The sequence below is a fragment of the Danio aesculapii genome, chromosome 15 (genome assembly GCF_903798145.1).
Source record: "Danio aesculapii chromosome 15, fDanAes4.1, whole genome shotgun sequence".
NCBI classification, from domain to species: domain Eukaryota; kingdom Metazoa; phylum Chordata; class Actinopteri; order Cypriniformes; family Danionidae; genus Danio; species Danio aesculapii.
In genome coordinates, this window is record NC_079449.1 from 17,948,487 (window position 1) to 17,962,626 (window position 14,140).

At 33.5% G+C, this 14,140-nt stretch overlaps 1 protein-coding gene across 3 annotated transcripts in view; it reads left to right on the plus strand.

Annotated features, from left to right (window-relative positions):
* nf1a (neurofibromin 1a) overlaps nucleotides 1-13,619 on the plus strand; it is a 130,372-nt gene extending 116,753 nt beyond the window's left edge. Inside the window, exons 56-59 of one of the 3 annotated variants that reach the window (XM_056473235.1) lie at nucleotides 729-945; nucleotides 4,028-4,105; nucleotides 7,731-7,784; nucleotides 10,734-13,619. In XM_056473235.1, the coding sequence (XP_056329210.1) occupies nucleotides 729-945; nucleotides 4,028-4,105; nucleotides 7,731-7,784; nucleotides 10,734-10,876 (492 nt within the window). In that variant the 3' untranslated portion in view covers nucleotides 10,877-13,619. The remainder of the gene's footprint in view (nucleotides 1-728; nucleotides 946-4,027; nucleotides 4,106-7,730; nucleotides 7,785-10,733) is intronic. The other 2 variants (XM_056473236.1, XM_056473237.1) reach the window with 2 other exon arrangements.
* Nucleotides 13,620-14,140: the final 521 nt, after the last annotated feature.

Genomic DNA, 14,140 nt, shown 5'->3' on the forward strand with positions numbered 1-14,140 from the left:
ATGTATATATATATATATATATATATATATATATGTATGTGTACACACACACACACACACACACACACACACACACACATATATATGTATATGTACACACACATATATTTATATGCACACACACACATATATATCCGTTTTTAATACAGTCTGTTTATCAAGGCTGTAAGAGATTTTAGTACATTTTCCTGCAATGTTTTTGTTAAAATATATATGAATTTAGTGCAAGTTAATGTCATATGGCCTAAAGATACCTCACACTGGACCCGGACATCCTTATAGTTCAACTCTGACTTTAAAATGTGTGTAAGGTTGACGTAATAAAGGAGTAGAATAAAGGTTACAGAGAACAAGTACAGTATTACATTTCTAAGTACACAAGCTTGATCACAATGACAAAATGATCCCTTAGATTTATATGGGACTTTAGGGATTTTTTGGGGACTTGTGGAGCTGCACATCAATGGATTTGCTCTTCAGTGGTTTAACTTTCAGCAGTGAAATTTAAACCACACTGAACTGAACTAAACTGAACTTCAACTCTAAAAACTGGACTGACACAGATGTTCTAATAAACTGAAACTGTGTTAAGCTGCTTGGACACAATCTACATTGTAAAAGCGCTATCGAAATAAACATGAATTAAATTGAATGTGCCCACTTGTAGGGACCTGAATATGCTAAATCACTTTAATATTAATCACATCTGCTTTTGCTCCCTCTAACAGCAAACCCAAATTCCAGACTATGCCGAGCTGGTGGTTAAATTCTTAGACGCTTTGATTGACACGTACCTGCCTGGCATCGAGGAGGAAGGAGGTGAAGAGTCACTGCGGACCCCCACCTCTCCATATCCACCAACCGTCCAAAGCCAACTGAGCATCACAGCCAACCTCAACCTGTCCAACTCCATGACATCACTCGCCACCTCACAGCACTCACCAGGTCAGTGCTCAATTCTCCATCACACTCGCACACACACACATACGTTCACACACATACACTACTTGTCAAATGCATTTAAAAGAAGCCTATTCTGCTCACCAGGGCTTTGTTTGGATGATCAAATATTTGTGCTTCCAATTGATTAATCGTGATTAATCGCATACAAAATAAAAGTTTGTATTTGCCTAATGTGTGTATACTTATTGTGTATATATAAAAAATACAAAAACAATATTTACATATATATTAATGTTAGTGTTGGACAAAGATATATATATATATATATATATATATATATATATATATATATATATATATATATATATATATATATATATATATATTAGGGATGAAACAGATCACGGTTGATCCATGATTTATATTGATCACAACCCACGGTTCGGAACACACGTGGCCCACAGATTAATTTTTAAAAAATTACCGGTAGATTAATCCTAAATTTGGAACGATTGCAAAGAGATCGCCTCTCTTGTCATTCAAAAACATGTATGAAAGCATTTAGGCTTCCCTGTAAAATAAAATGATGACGGAACAAGTTGTGGTGGGTTATTCGTGATATGGTGGGATTCATTAAAGGTGTTTTCTGTCACTACTTGTTTAGTCTGCATCAATGCATTCAGTGTAAGCTGCAAGATTAATCATTAAAAGATCAGGATCTCAACACCCACGCAACATAAATTATAAATGATGGTGATTTGCATATGTTTATTAATCCTTCCAATCGCTACATTCAAATCTGAAAACGTGAAAATGAAGGAAGTGATTGAGTCTAAACTTTTAAGTTAGTTAGTTACAAACTGTCAAATAACACAGAAGTACTGGGATAACCGTTTATATTTTAGATATAACCACTGATGTGTATGGTAAAGATTAAAAATCCCTGTCATGTGCATTTAACAACGCTCAAATGAAAATAAAAGTTGTAGGCAGCAATTAAATATTTTAACCAAAAGTTGGCAACAACCAGCCATCAAAAATACGCTACTGTATAATTCTTCAATGAAACATGAAATTTATGAGTGAATAACTGAATCATGTATTGAAAATGTGACTACAAATTAATATGGGTCCTATTTATAATGTTAGATTCATACATTTAGCATAATCAGCAAAAGTAATAGTAACAGTGAATTTTTCACAGTACTGAATATTTTACAATTTATTTTTACTCAGCTGATTATTTCTTGATTTTATTTTTAATAAAATTACAGGTTCTAAATTCTGTTTGTTAAAACCAAAAGTTTCTTGCAGTACTGTTTTTGTAATAAATGGAAAGCAAATTATATTTGTCTCCTCCCCCTTTTGGCTGATCCGAAAAATGGTCCCATCCATATATATATATATATATATATATATATATATATATATATATATATATATATATATATATATATATATATATATATATATATATATTGATATATATATTGATATAGAAAGTCTAAATAAAAATGTCCTCAAATATATACATGTTCTTTCTTTCAATCAAAAAAATCAGTTTCCACAAATCTATGAAGCAGGAAACAAAAATCAATATTGATAATTATAAGAATCATTAAAAGCCTTTTCTGCTCCGACATGCTTGTCTTTTTATTTGATCAAAAATAACAGTAAATTGTATTAAATATATTACATTGTAATTGTAAAATGTATATTAAATATATGTATTACAATGTAATTTAAGATATATTCTTGTGATTTAAATGTGAATTTTATGCATCATTATTCTAATGATTATTGTACCATGATGAAAGTAAAAACATTTATAATGAAAACTTGAACGAATCTAAAAAGAAGAATCTCAAAAAGTAAAATATATCAGTTTCCACAGTACTATAAAGCAGGAAAAAATTAAACATGAATAATTATTAGAGTCATTGTTAAGGATAATAATTGATCAAAATAAGCAATTTTTTTACTTACGTAAGACAATTTTGACTGCATATATTTTAATACATTGTATATATTTAAGTCATGTTAGAGATTATTTTCATTCAATTACGGAAATGTTTAAAAAAAAAAAAAAGAATCTCCGGGAAGAATTTTTGAATTTGCTTTGTTTTTTTTTTTGTATAATACTTTGTCTATGATTGTAAATGATGTGTTGAATTTCATCTACTAATGTTGCCGTGTATATAACTAGTGCTGCTGATATGGTGTTAAAACATAATGTATCTAATTAGAACAGCACATTATAATGAATATTATAATATAATTATTTAAAAGCTTTAAATTGTGTTAGTATATAAAATAAAATTAAGTTTGTGAGAACCGGAAGTTGCTGAGACTTTTATTTCAGCATGGTGACATACTACCTTCTGAAATTGAATATTGAGTAGGGGATTTTTTTTTGCACATCACTCCAAAGCAAGTGTTGTGGCTGAAACCATTAAACTGACGTCAGCAAAGAACCCCCACTCCAAACGTGAAAGCAATTGGTCAGACTTTGATTGAAGATTACCAAAACAAACTTTTTTTTTCAAGGATATTAACTTATATTAACTGCGCTAGCAAAATAAACATTGTAAATTATGATTTCACATGGAGTTAACAATAAAACTGTAACAATAGTTCACCTTTTTACTGCATTTTTGATCACATAAATGCTGCTGTAGTGCACAAAATAGGCTTCTTTTAAAAACTTGAACAAATCGCACTGATCCCAGGTGGTGTAAAACGCATCTAGACACAAACTAGAGTCAGTAGTGGCTTGCTTCATTTCACAATCACACTCCTACTGAGCTACTCACACAAACATTATTACACCAGTAATGATAGCTCTAATGTGCGACAAACACTAGCAATAAACCAAATAACAAAGTAACAGACCGTAAGCATTGCATTGCATTTATGGTTGTCAGTGCTTTTCTATCTGCTTTCACATCTCGATTAGTGTTGCAGTTCACAATCTTATAAGCTTTGCTAGATGTGCAAGACTAGAGCGTTTAGGGCTTTGACAGTGGTTTGTGTGTGCATTTTGACACCTTTGCTTTGCGTTTGTATCTTCATTAACCTCACTGCATTCTGTCTCCTTTCCATTGGGAATGTGCTGTTGGTTCAGAGGGCCCTATAGTTTATAGACGGTCCCCAACTCTCTCCCATCCACGAACCACAGAGGAGGTGCCACCGAAAACAGCTGGTACAAACCTAAACTATAGAGCCGTGTTGGGCAATTAATGTCCAGTTCTATAGTTTGCCAACTGTGGTAACTTATTTAAGTGCCTATTTCTTTTCTTTACTTTGTTTCAGTGGTGGCAGCGTGATACTATTCAGTTTTATAAATTGCCCATGTGTTCATATAATAGAGGTATTTGTATATGGGTAGTTGACAGGTAGTAAAACGCCATTTTGGAAGGATAAAATAGTTTGAGAAAATATAAGGGGTCACTAACTTTTATCAATTCTTTCAGTATTTTTACTGACTTTTACAGTAAAGATTTCCTGTGCTTTGACAGCAAAAAATGAGCAAAAACAGATCTTAGTAAATTACAAATAGTTTGACAGCAATTTATCTGAAAATACGTATTGAACACATCACCGTTTTTCTCAGAAAACATATTTCTAAAAGTGCCATTGACTTGAAATTTTCCCCGGATGTTGGTAACAACCAAAGAAATTCACATATGCAAAGAAAACAAATCTAATTAGTTTACAAATTATGCGTATTAGGTTATGCGTAAAATACTGAAATGGAAAAGGTACTGAACACATGAAGAAAGGGAGGTGTAGAAAGGCAGTGAAAGCCCAGACAGCAGCTGAAATTTCTAAGTAGTTCTTCAGCAACCCTCGGAGAAAGCATTTGTAGAATGGCCCAGCCAATCACCTGACTTAAATCCAATAGAAAATACAAAATAAAGATTAGATTTGATAGACAAGAACCATCAAAATATTTTCACTGTTGAAGTCTGTGGAAAAACTCACACCTGATCAGTTCATTTGACTTCATTCTTCATATGAGAGGCGTCTTTAAGCTGCCAAAGAAGCCTTACGTTTCAGTAGCTCAGTACTTTCTTCTTGTCATTTCATTGTTATTATACAACTCTTCGTTTTGTTTTATTTTTATGTTTGTATTGTTTGGTTTTTTACAGAAATCTGGTTCAATCCATGTCAACGGCTCCTTTAGAAATATTATTCCCAGGAAAAAACATGACATGTTCAATACTCACTTTCCCCGCTGTATCTTCATATAGTGCTATTTATTATCTATGAAATTATGATAAAATTTAGTTTTCTGCATGGCTTGTTAGACTTATTTTGAATAAATAGAGGCGTCACACCAAAAGACAACAAAACTGAATTTTAAAGCGGTTCTAAAAAAGTTAAATATATGTCAAATTCTGAGACAAAACTTAACTGGTACACACCATGGGCTTCAGTCACATGATCAAGTGAAAAAGTGACAAAATATATCGTGTTCCTATGTTTTTGGAAATATATGGAAGAAAGAAATGATTGGCATTTGGTAAAATTGCTGCTTTGTAAAATTAGGCCTGAGGTCTTTAATAATGATTTTACAATTTTCTTTGAGCTATTATTTATTGAATTATGCTTGAGACGTTCACAACATGCTCTGTAAAAAATATCTGTTACTTAACAGTTTCCATATTTAGTGTTTTTTAGGACATTGATCTCTGCTCTATCGCCTTTTGATGTTGAAAATGCAACTCTACACTTTAACAAAGTGACTTTTATGGACCGTTTAGTAGTTTGAAATAACAATGTATAAGAAATAACATAAATCAATCAATCTGTAGAATAACAGAAAATGGTCTGCCAGCTTATCACAAGATTTAGCAGTATAAAATAACCACAATCCCAGACTATTAAAAATGTTCCTGAAAGTCACTTTTTCAAACTTTTTAAAGTTAAAAGTTGTCAGAAGTAAGATCAAGGTCTCATAATGGGATTCAAAAGCATAAATAGTTAAAAAAAAACATGAGTCACAAAATACGGAAAACTGTTAATTTACAGATATATTTTACAGTGTAGGACAGTTTTGAGATTTGGCTCAAATGTAATAACACAGTGGGTTTTATAACAAGTCAATGGAATACAAAGAAATGTTTAACCATTTACTGCATTTTAGATGATGACAATACTAATTAAATTAATCTTGTCATGTGTGACCAATCCATATGCATATACATTAGTCAACATTTGAAGCGGATTAGTAACTTTTATCAAAGTGGTCCTAACTCAATTCTTGGAGGGCCGCAGCTCTGCATAGTTTAGCTCCAACTCACACCTGCTTAATAGTCTCTACATTGTAAAACCCAAAAAGTTAAGGTAACTCAAACAATTTGAGAAAACAGTTGCAACAAACCATTTAAGTTCAAAAACTAATCCAAATGAGTACTGTGAACTTGATCCATTTGAGTAAACGAAGCAATTTGAGCACAGTAAAACCCAATAAATGAAGAGAACTTTAACTTATTGAGTTTTACAGTACTTGGTTGGTTTAAGCAACTCAAACAGTTTAAGGAAACCGATTGCTACAAACCATTTGAGTTGAACTAATCTATATGAGTACTGCGAACTTGCTCCATTTAAGTTGAAGTAATGAGGTATTTAATTAACACTGAGTTCAAAACTCTTTTCAAATGAGTAGAATTAACTTTCAGTATATTTTGAGTTAACTACACTCATTTCATTTGATAAAGTTTACTGTTGGGCTTTACAGCGTAGTAGTCTTGAACACCTTGATTAGTTGGATCAGCTGTGTTTGATAAGGGTTGAAGCAAAACTGCAGTGCTGCAGCCCTCCAGAAATCAAGTTTGAGACCTGTCCTAAACCAGAGATGCCCATGGTAAACCAGATTTGGCCCATGGTAACCTTTGATTTGGCTTGCCATCCCATCTGAGAGGAGAGGGAGAATTTAGGGGGAGGGTTGGGATTATAGCCTTTTGATACACATTGTCATTTCTAATTTAACATAAACTTTCATTTGTTAGTTTTATTTTTGAGCTACAAAAAAAAGAAGTTCAATGTTTAAATTAACTGTTATAAATGAATCAAATTAAAAAAATAATTATAATAATTATTTAAAAAAATTTATATCTTGTTGCTCAATAGATAGACCATAATTCAGAAGTCCTCAGTAAGAAAATCAAGGCAAAGGCAGGTGCAGCTTGATTTGTGTATTCAGCATTAAACTTAAATGGAATTCTTGTGTTTTTATTATAATAGGTTCGTTATAATATAAAAGTGTATATAATGCATTAGTTAATATGATTAAAGTAATATTTTCTATTTATTTAGTAGTAAATGAGGAAATCACTATGGCAATATTGTAATACGGCTTGATATATTTACCTTCGGCCACGGCCCTCAGTCAACATTGGTTTTTGGCCCTTCATAAAAAAAAAAGGTTTGGGCATTCCTGTCCTAAACTATTAAATGACACCCAATCTTGTCTTAGGACAATTTTGAAAATAAATGTACTGATGCACTTCAAATGTTGACTACTGCATTTGTAACATGATCCAGCGAGCACTTATAAGTGAATGTCTAAATCACATTCCTTCTCACTAATTTTTGATCTGCATTTTGAGCTAATCTCAGCCAGCGATTAGCTTCACTGTTCAGCAGACTGTTCTGCTTTTTGTTGGTGGTTAAGAGTAAATCAGTTAGACGTATCTGCAAGCTGCCCTTTTTATTTTTGATTTTCTGTTTCTTCCATTCATCTGTCCTTTCTGTTCTCTTTTGAGTTGTGAATGTGTCACTCATGTCTTTTTTTTTTTCTTTTCTACTCTCTCTGTGTGAAGCCTGTCTGCCTTGCTCTAAGTCGGCTGTATTCCCACCTCACCTCGTCCTGCCAGGTACTCATCCACCTCTGCTGTGTGAAAGTAGCAGTTGTTGGCATTGGCCCGAGTGTTTGAATTGTAAATCTGCTGCTGTCAGATCAAAGAAAGAAAGAGGGGCTTCTTTAACAAGAAGTGTAAAGAGAGAGCACAAGGGCCTAGTATTAAGCAAACACTTAGATATGTAGCTTGGGACAGGACATTAACAGGTTTAATAGCACTTTAAAAGCTTTTCACACTTGAAAATATTAACATGGTGTCAATTTAACTCTTTGTACATGTAGTATGATATGATACATTTTGTATAATTAGTTTTTTTTATTGTGATTTTTCATATATACTGAAATTAAGTGTACAATACAAGTAAACGTTCATGTAAAAGTGTATATATAGGGCTGCACGATATTGGAAAAATCTGAAATTATGAGATTTTGTTTCTCTCTGATATACACTACCTTACAAGTCTTGTCACCCATCCAGGTTTTAGGAACAACAAATAATAACTTCTAGTTGATCAGAAGTGGCTTATATGAAAGGCAAAGACCTCTAGATTACGCTTATTTTACCAAAATAAAATATGATCTTGCCTTGATATTTAATTATATAATCAGGACAGGAAGGTCTGACTTTGCTTAGACAAAAGTCTTGTCACTTAGCAGAAATAATGTACAGTATAGAATATAAAGTCATGGTGCAGTGGCAAAAGAAATAATGTGTATGACTCCAATGAGCTTGGACTACTGCATCCATAAATCTCTGCAATGACTTAAATAACGTATTAATAAAGTCATCTGGAATAGCAAAGAAAGAATTCTTGCAGGACTCCCTGAGTTCATCAGGATTCTCTGGATTCATCTTCTGTGCCGCCTCCTTCATCTTACCCCAGACATGCTCAATAATGTTCATGTCTGGTGACTGGACTGGCCATTTCTGGAGCACCGTGACCTTCTTTGCTTTCAGGAACTTTGATATGGAGGCTAAAGTATGAGAAGGAGCCCTATCCTGCTGAAGAATATGCCCTTACCTGTAGTTTGTAATGTAATGGGTAGCACAAATTTCTTAATACCTCAGGCTATCTCTCGCATGCCCCCATACTGAATGCAACCCCAAAACATGATTTTTTTCCTTCAAACTTTACTGATTTCTGTGAAAATCTTGGGTCCTTGCAGGTTCCAATAGGTCTTCTGCAGTTTTTGTGACAATTGAGATGCAGTTTAACCGATGATTCATTGGAAAAATCTACCTTCTGCCACTTTTCCTAGAAGAAATAACTAGAAGTCCAGTTATTATTTGTTGCTCCAACAAACAAGGATCGATGACAAGACTTTTGTCATGTAGTGTATATTGTGATATGAATACAATTTCACCAGATGGCTTAAATAGCTCTTTTTGGAAAGAAATCAATAATTTACATCGATCTCTGTAATTTTTGTAAAGATGTGCATCATGTATACAAAATAATAAACAAATTGCAAAGAAATATTTTTATAAAAGCGCAACGAAAAAATGTAAATAAACAGCGCTTATGGTTTTTCCATAGAGTCAAACAGTATTCAGGTACAGTAATTGAATAATGAAATGTAAAATAACACTGTATAGTCTTCACTGTAATAATTCAGTAAAATTATTGTTCACTAAAGTTACAAATACTTTTTTTGTGCCCGGATGCTTTAAACTCACTTGAAATGCCTTTAAAACGCATGCAAATGATAAAGTTTCACTTTGTTATGGTTATCCTTTGCAATGACTCCACACATCTCATGTATTCTCAACTGTTCTGCTAATCAACTTTAAATCAGACTCAACATTGCAGATAAACACACATTGCGATATCGATGCTGAAACGACATATTGTGCAGCCCTAGCATATATGTATGTGTGTATATACAGTTAGGTCCATAAATATTGGGACATCGACACAATTCTAACATTACTGGCTCTATACACCAACACAATGGATTTTAAAATATATAAACAGGATGTGCTTTAACTGCAGACTGTCAGCATTAATTTGAGGGTATTTACATCCAAATCATGTGAACAGTGTAGGAATTGGCCATGGAACAGCTTAGAAGCCAATTGTCCAATTACTTTTGGACCCTCAACAGGTGGGAGGCACATATACAAACTATTGTAATTTCTACAACGTTCCCATGATTTGGATGTAAATACCCTCCTAAAGCTGACAGTCTGCAGTTAAAGCACATCTTCATTTCATTTCAAATCCATTGTGTTGGTGTATAGAGCCAAAAATGAATTGTGTTGATGTCCCAATGTTTATAGCTAACTATCTATATAGAATTGTCTGTCTGTCTGTCATTATTTTTTGTTTTTGTTTTATTTTTGTATTATTATAATGTTATCAGCCCTTTTTATGATAATTGTATATATTCAAAAAGCGATAAATAATACAAGCTATGTATTTGTGTAATTGTCTAAATTAATCAGATGTAATTAACTTTTTAATATTTACATTTACATTAAAATTGATTTGTAATAGGTTTATGATTGTTGTTTAATTTTGGAACCCCAACTAAGATACTAAACAAAGAATGATAAAGTAGAACAAGGCTTAAAAATGACTATTGTGAAAAAAACATGAATATATTGTTAAACAGAGTGTGAAAAGCTTTTTTTTTCTTGTGAAATGTCTATATTGCACATGTGAGAACAGTAATACTGATATAGATCTTCTAAAAAAGTACACACTCATGTCTGCACGCTACAAACGCTCACATGATCCCAGATTGATAATGTTGTGCATTGAGACACCTACTGTTCAACATGTGTATTTACAGCTCCATGTCAAAGCAAATATGTGAAACATGACCTGCTGTTTTAGTTAACGTCTGAAAGTATTTCTTTACATTGAATAATCCTAATTTAAACTATTTAACTATTTCAATTGTTTGAAGTAAGACTCAAGGTTGTGATTCAGTGGTGTTACATAACATCTCTCTCCTCCAGGCATCGACAAGGAGAACGTTGAGATTTCTCCCACCTCGAGTCTGTCCACCAGTGGGCGAATGCGGCATGGCTCAGCCAGCCAGGTGCAGAAGCAGCGCAGCGCAGGCAGCTTCAAACGGCCAAGCATCAAAAAGATCGTCTGAGAAGATCTACTCCGTGGCCATCGCTCGTTCTGCTTTCCACCGTCCAGTTTAACAAGGTTCCTGCATCAAAGAACCGCTTGAGTGTTTGTTTGTTTTTATACCAGTTGAAGCTTGCCACACACTTTGCCTAAATGAACTCGTTTCGGAGAACGCACTGACCTCTCCGTGTTGCACTCAACCTGGGGACTGACCACATTGAAATGCTCAAATCTGTCCAGTTGAGGCGTCCACTCTTCGTTTTTTGCACAAACTTGAGATTCTGTCTGAAAGAAACACAAGATCTCATCAACCACTACAGTAAAAACAGATGACCAACCGTGTGGAGATTACTCGGCCGTTTTCCATTTCGTCCAGGCCTGTCCTTTTTGTTTTTCCTGATATCCACAGGCTTGAAATCTGGATCCAGGAAAGATTATGTGTGTACTACACTGTTGACGATAATAACGATCACATGTTTTGGGTTCTTACTTTATCCATTGTGTGCCTTTGTCAGGGTTTTCAGCTGTGTATAGTTTGTAAAATAGGCAAGACCTTGCTAAGGAGGGGAAAACAGGTACTAATTATGAAAACAAACGTGTCGCGGCTTTAACATTTACCATAATGTCCGCTGCAGTGTAAACAGTACAACATAAACATCAGATATGAGAATATCATATTGCGGCATCCAAGTATTTATTCTGTAAATGTAAGTTATCGTTTCGGACATCACATGAAGGTTTGCTTTGCGATCGTTGTTTATCATCAGTCGTTAAATAAAAAACGATTCTAGAAGAGCAGCGCATGAGTAGATACCCACATAGTATTTTCCCAAAATGCACAAATCAACAACAAATTGGCATTAATATTCATGTATAACTGTGGTGCAATATGTTTTTGTTTATTTTTTAATCGAACACTATGTGCGTGTACAAATTGCACACGATTAAAGTGTGTGATCAGGAAACGTCCACGCACACTTTAACCTTCCCCTGTTTCCGTCTCACTAACGACTCATGTATGGCACAGGAATCCCAATCCAACCACGCGCTGACATGGTAACATTGCACCAAAGACTAGTTTGCAATATTAAGAGGGGAAACTATTGTAAACTCCATTTTGTATGTTTTTTTTGTTTGTGTGTGTCTGTCTTGTCAGTGTTGTATGCCTTAAAATAATTATCTCTTCCATACAGTTCTCACTAGCTTTGGCGTTCTCACCTAATCAGTATATTGTAGAATTGAAGACAGTTGTGCCATTTAAAAGGGATAGTTCACCCAGAAATTCAAATGTGATGGTCATTTATTCACTATTCAGTTGTTTAAGGTGTAGGTGACACTTTTGTCTTCTCTATTAGGACATTAAAGATGCTTTTAGAGTTGAAACTGTGGTCTTTTGTGATTCACAGAATGTAAATCGATACCTATAAGGTGAAATTAAGTTAGATTAATACCCAAGGCTCCTAATGATACATTGAGATCTTATATTGAAGCAAGAACCTGTAAACTGTACATTATTAAGGCCTCAATGTATTGTTGCCTGTATGTGTTTTTTTTTTTCTTCCCTCAAAGTGCTGTTGACATGCATTTTATGAATCAACAAAGCTAAAAATCCTCTTTACTGTTCCACTGAATGAGAAAACAACGTTTCCTACATCCTTAATAACCTGAGGGTGATTAAATAAAAAGCTAATCTTCATTTTTGGGTGAACTGTGCCTTTAAGATACTGTTGTGTATTTAACATACAATGACAGTCAAAATTGAAGAGGGTGATTTTTGTGTGCAATATGTTTTCTGCATTATCATTGTCATTGTCAATCCGTGAATCAGAGTGTAGGAAATGGTAGTGTACCTTGCAACAAACACAAATTGCATACGTATTGACTCTCTTTGAAATGCTTATTAAAGGGAAACTTTTAAAGAAGGGTGCCTGCCAAATGTTTGAGGATGAAGTATTTATGCATTATTTTAATTTGATGTTTTCATTCAAATACACAAGTATCATATGTTTCAAACTTAAAATTGGGACCAAATCAATGTCGTTGTTTGTTTGTTTTTTTCATTTGTAGATTTGTTTTACAATCAAACTATTCATAAACATTAGTCTATACAGTGAAACATCGTCCCGACAGAAGATTTCAGATCTCAGTGTTTTGTTACGATCAAAAATGAAACTTGAAATGTTTATTCCTGCTTTACATGTCGTACTGGCATCAATCTGTGTTAAATTGACTTTTTAATAACGAATTTAAATATGAAGGAACATAAATGACCCAATCGAGTGGTTTTGTTTTGCATCCATTTCTCTGAATAACCAGAATATTTCTTTTGAATCTTAGGAATTGCATTGCTACCAATCTAAAACTGACCTTATATGGATAGACAATAATAACGAAGGCACAGTCTTGACTGCCACAGCTGTGGTTTGACGCGACGTGCCCCTAAAGCCTTTTAAATCACATATGTAATTAAACCGTCTCATGTATTCATCATAAACAGACTAAAAAGTGGTTTATTTTATATAATTCAAGATGCGTGTTCGTCTGATGCATTTGCCACATTTTTAATTGCATTGGTCATCTGTATACAATGTATCTGTCACCTGTAAATATGTTTGTGTAAAATTGGAAGGTATATAAATACAAGTGTAAATATATGTGATATTGTATTACTTGCTTTTTTGTAAAGCGGTTAGTTGCTGTACATGTATAACATGGCAATTTAATTATACCAGTGTTCGTAATAAAAGTTTCCCTCAACCCTGTTATTAAGCAGTTCAGTCAGTTTTATTATCCTTGATTTATTAATATACATAAAGGAATGTGTTAAATTGACAAAGATACCTGCATCACACTTTCATCTCATCAGAATCTCCACAGCAACCTGTGTGAACAAAAAATAAGGGTTTGTATTGATCAAGTTGAGAAAATTGCCCTATAATCTTACAGCTAGGGGAATATGATAATGATTAAAGGAACTATTCTGTTGTTTGAAAACATTCTAACAAATCAAAACTGATTATTACAACTCCACAATCTCTTATTCTTAATACAGGGTGTTTTAGTTCTCAAACCACTCTCTTAAAATCAAAACAAAGTCTTAAATGATATACAAATATAGAATCTTTTTTTTTTTGTTTAATATTCTGAAAAGGATAGTTCACCCCCAAAAACATTTTTTTTTTTTCATCATTTACTCACCCTTGTTCAGTTTTGAGGGTTTTTTGTGTTCCGATAAACAAAAGATCGTCTATTGAAACCTGTAAGCATTGACTTGGTATAGTACTTG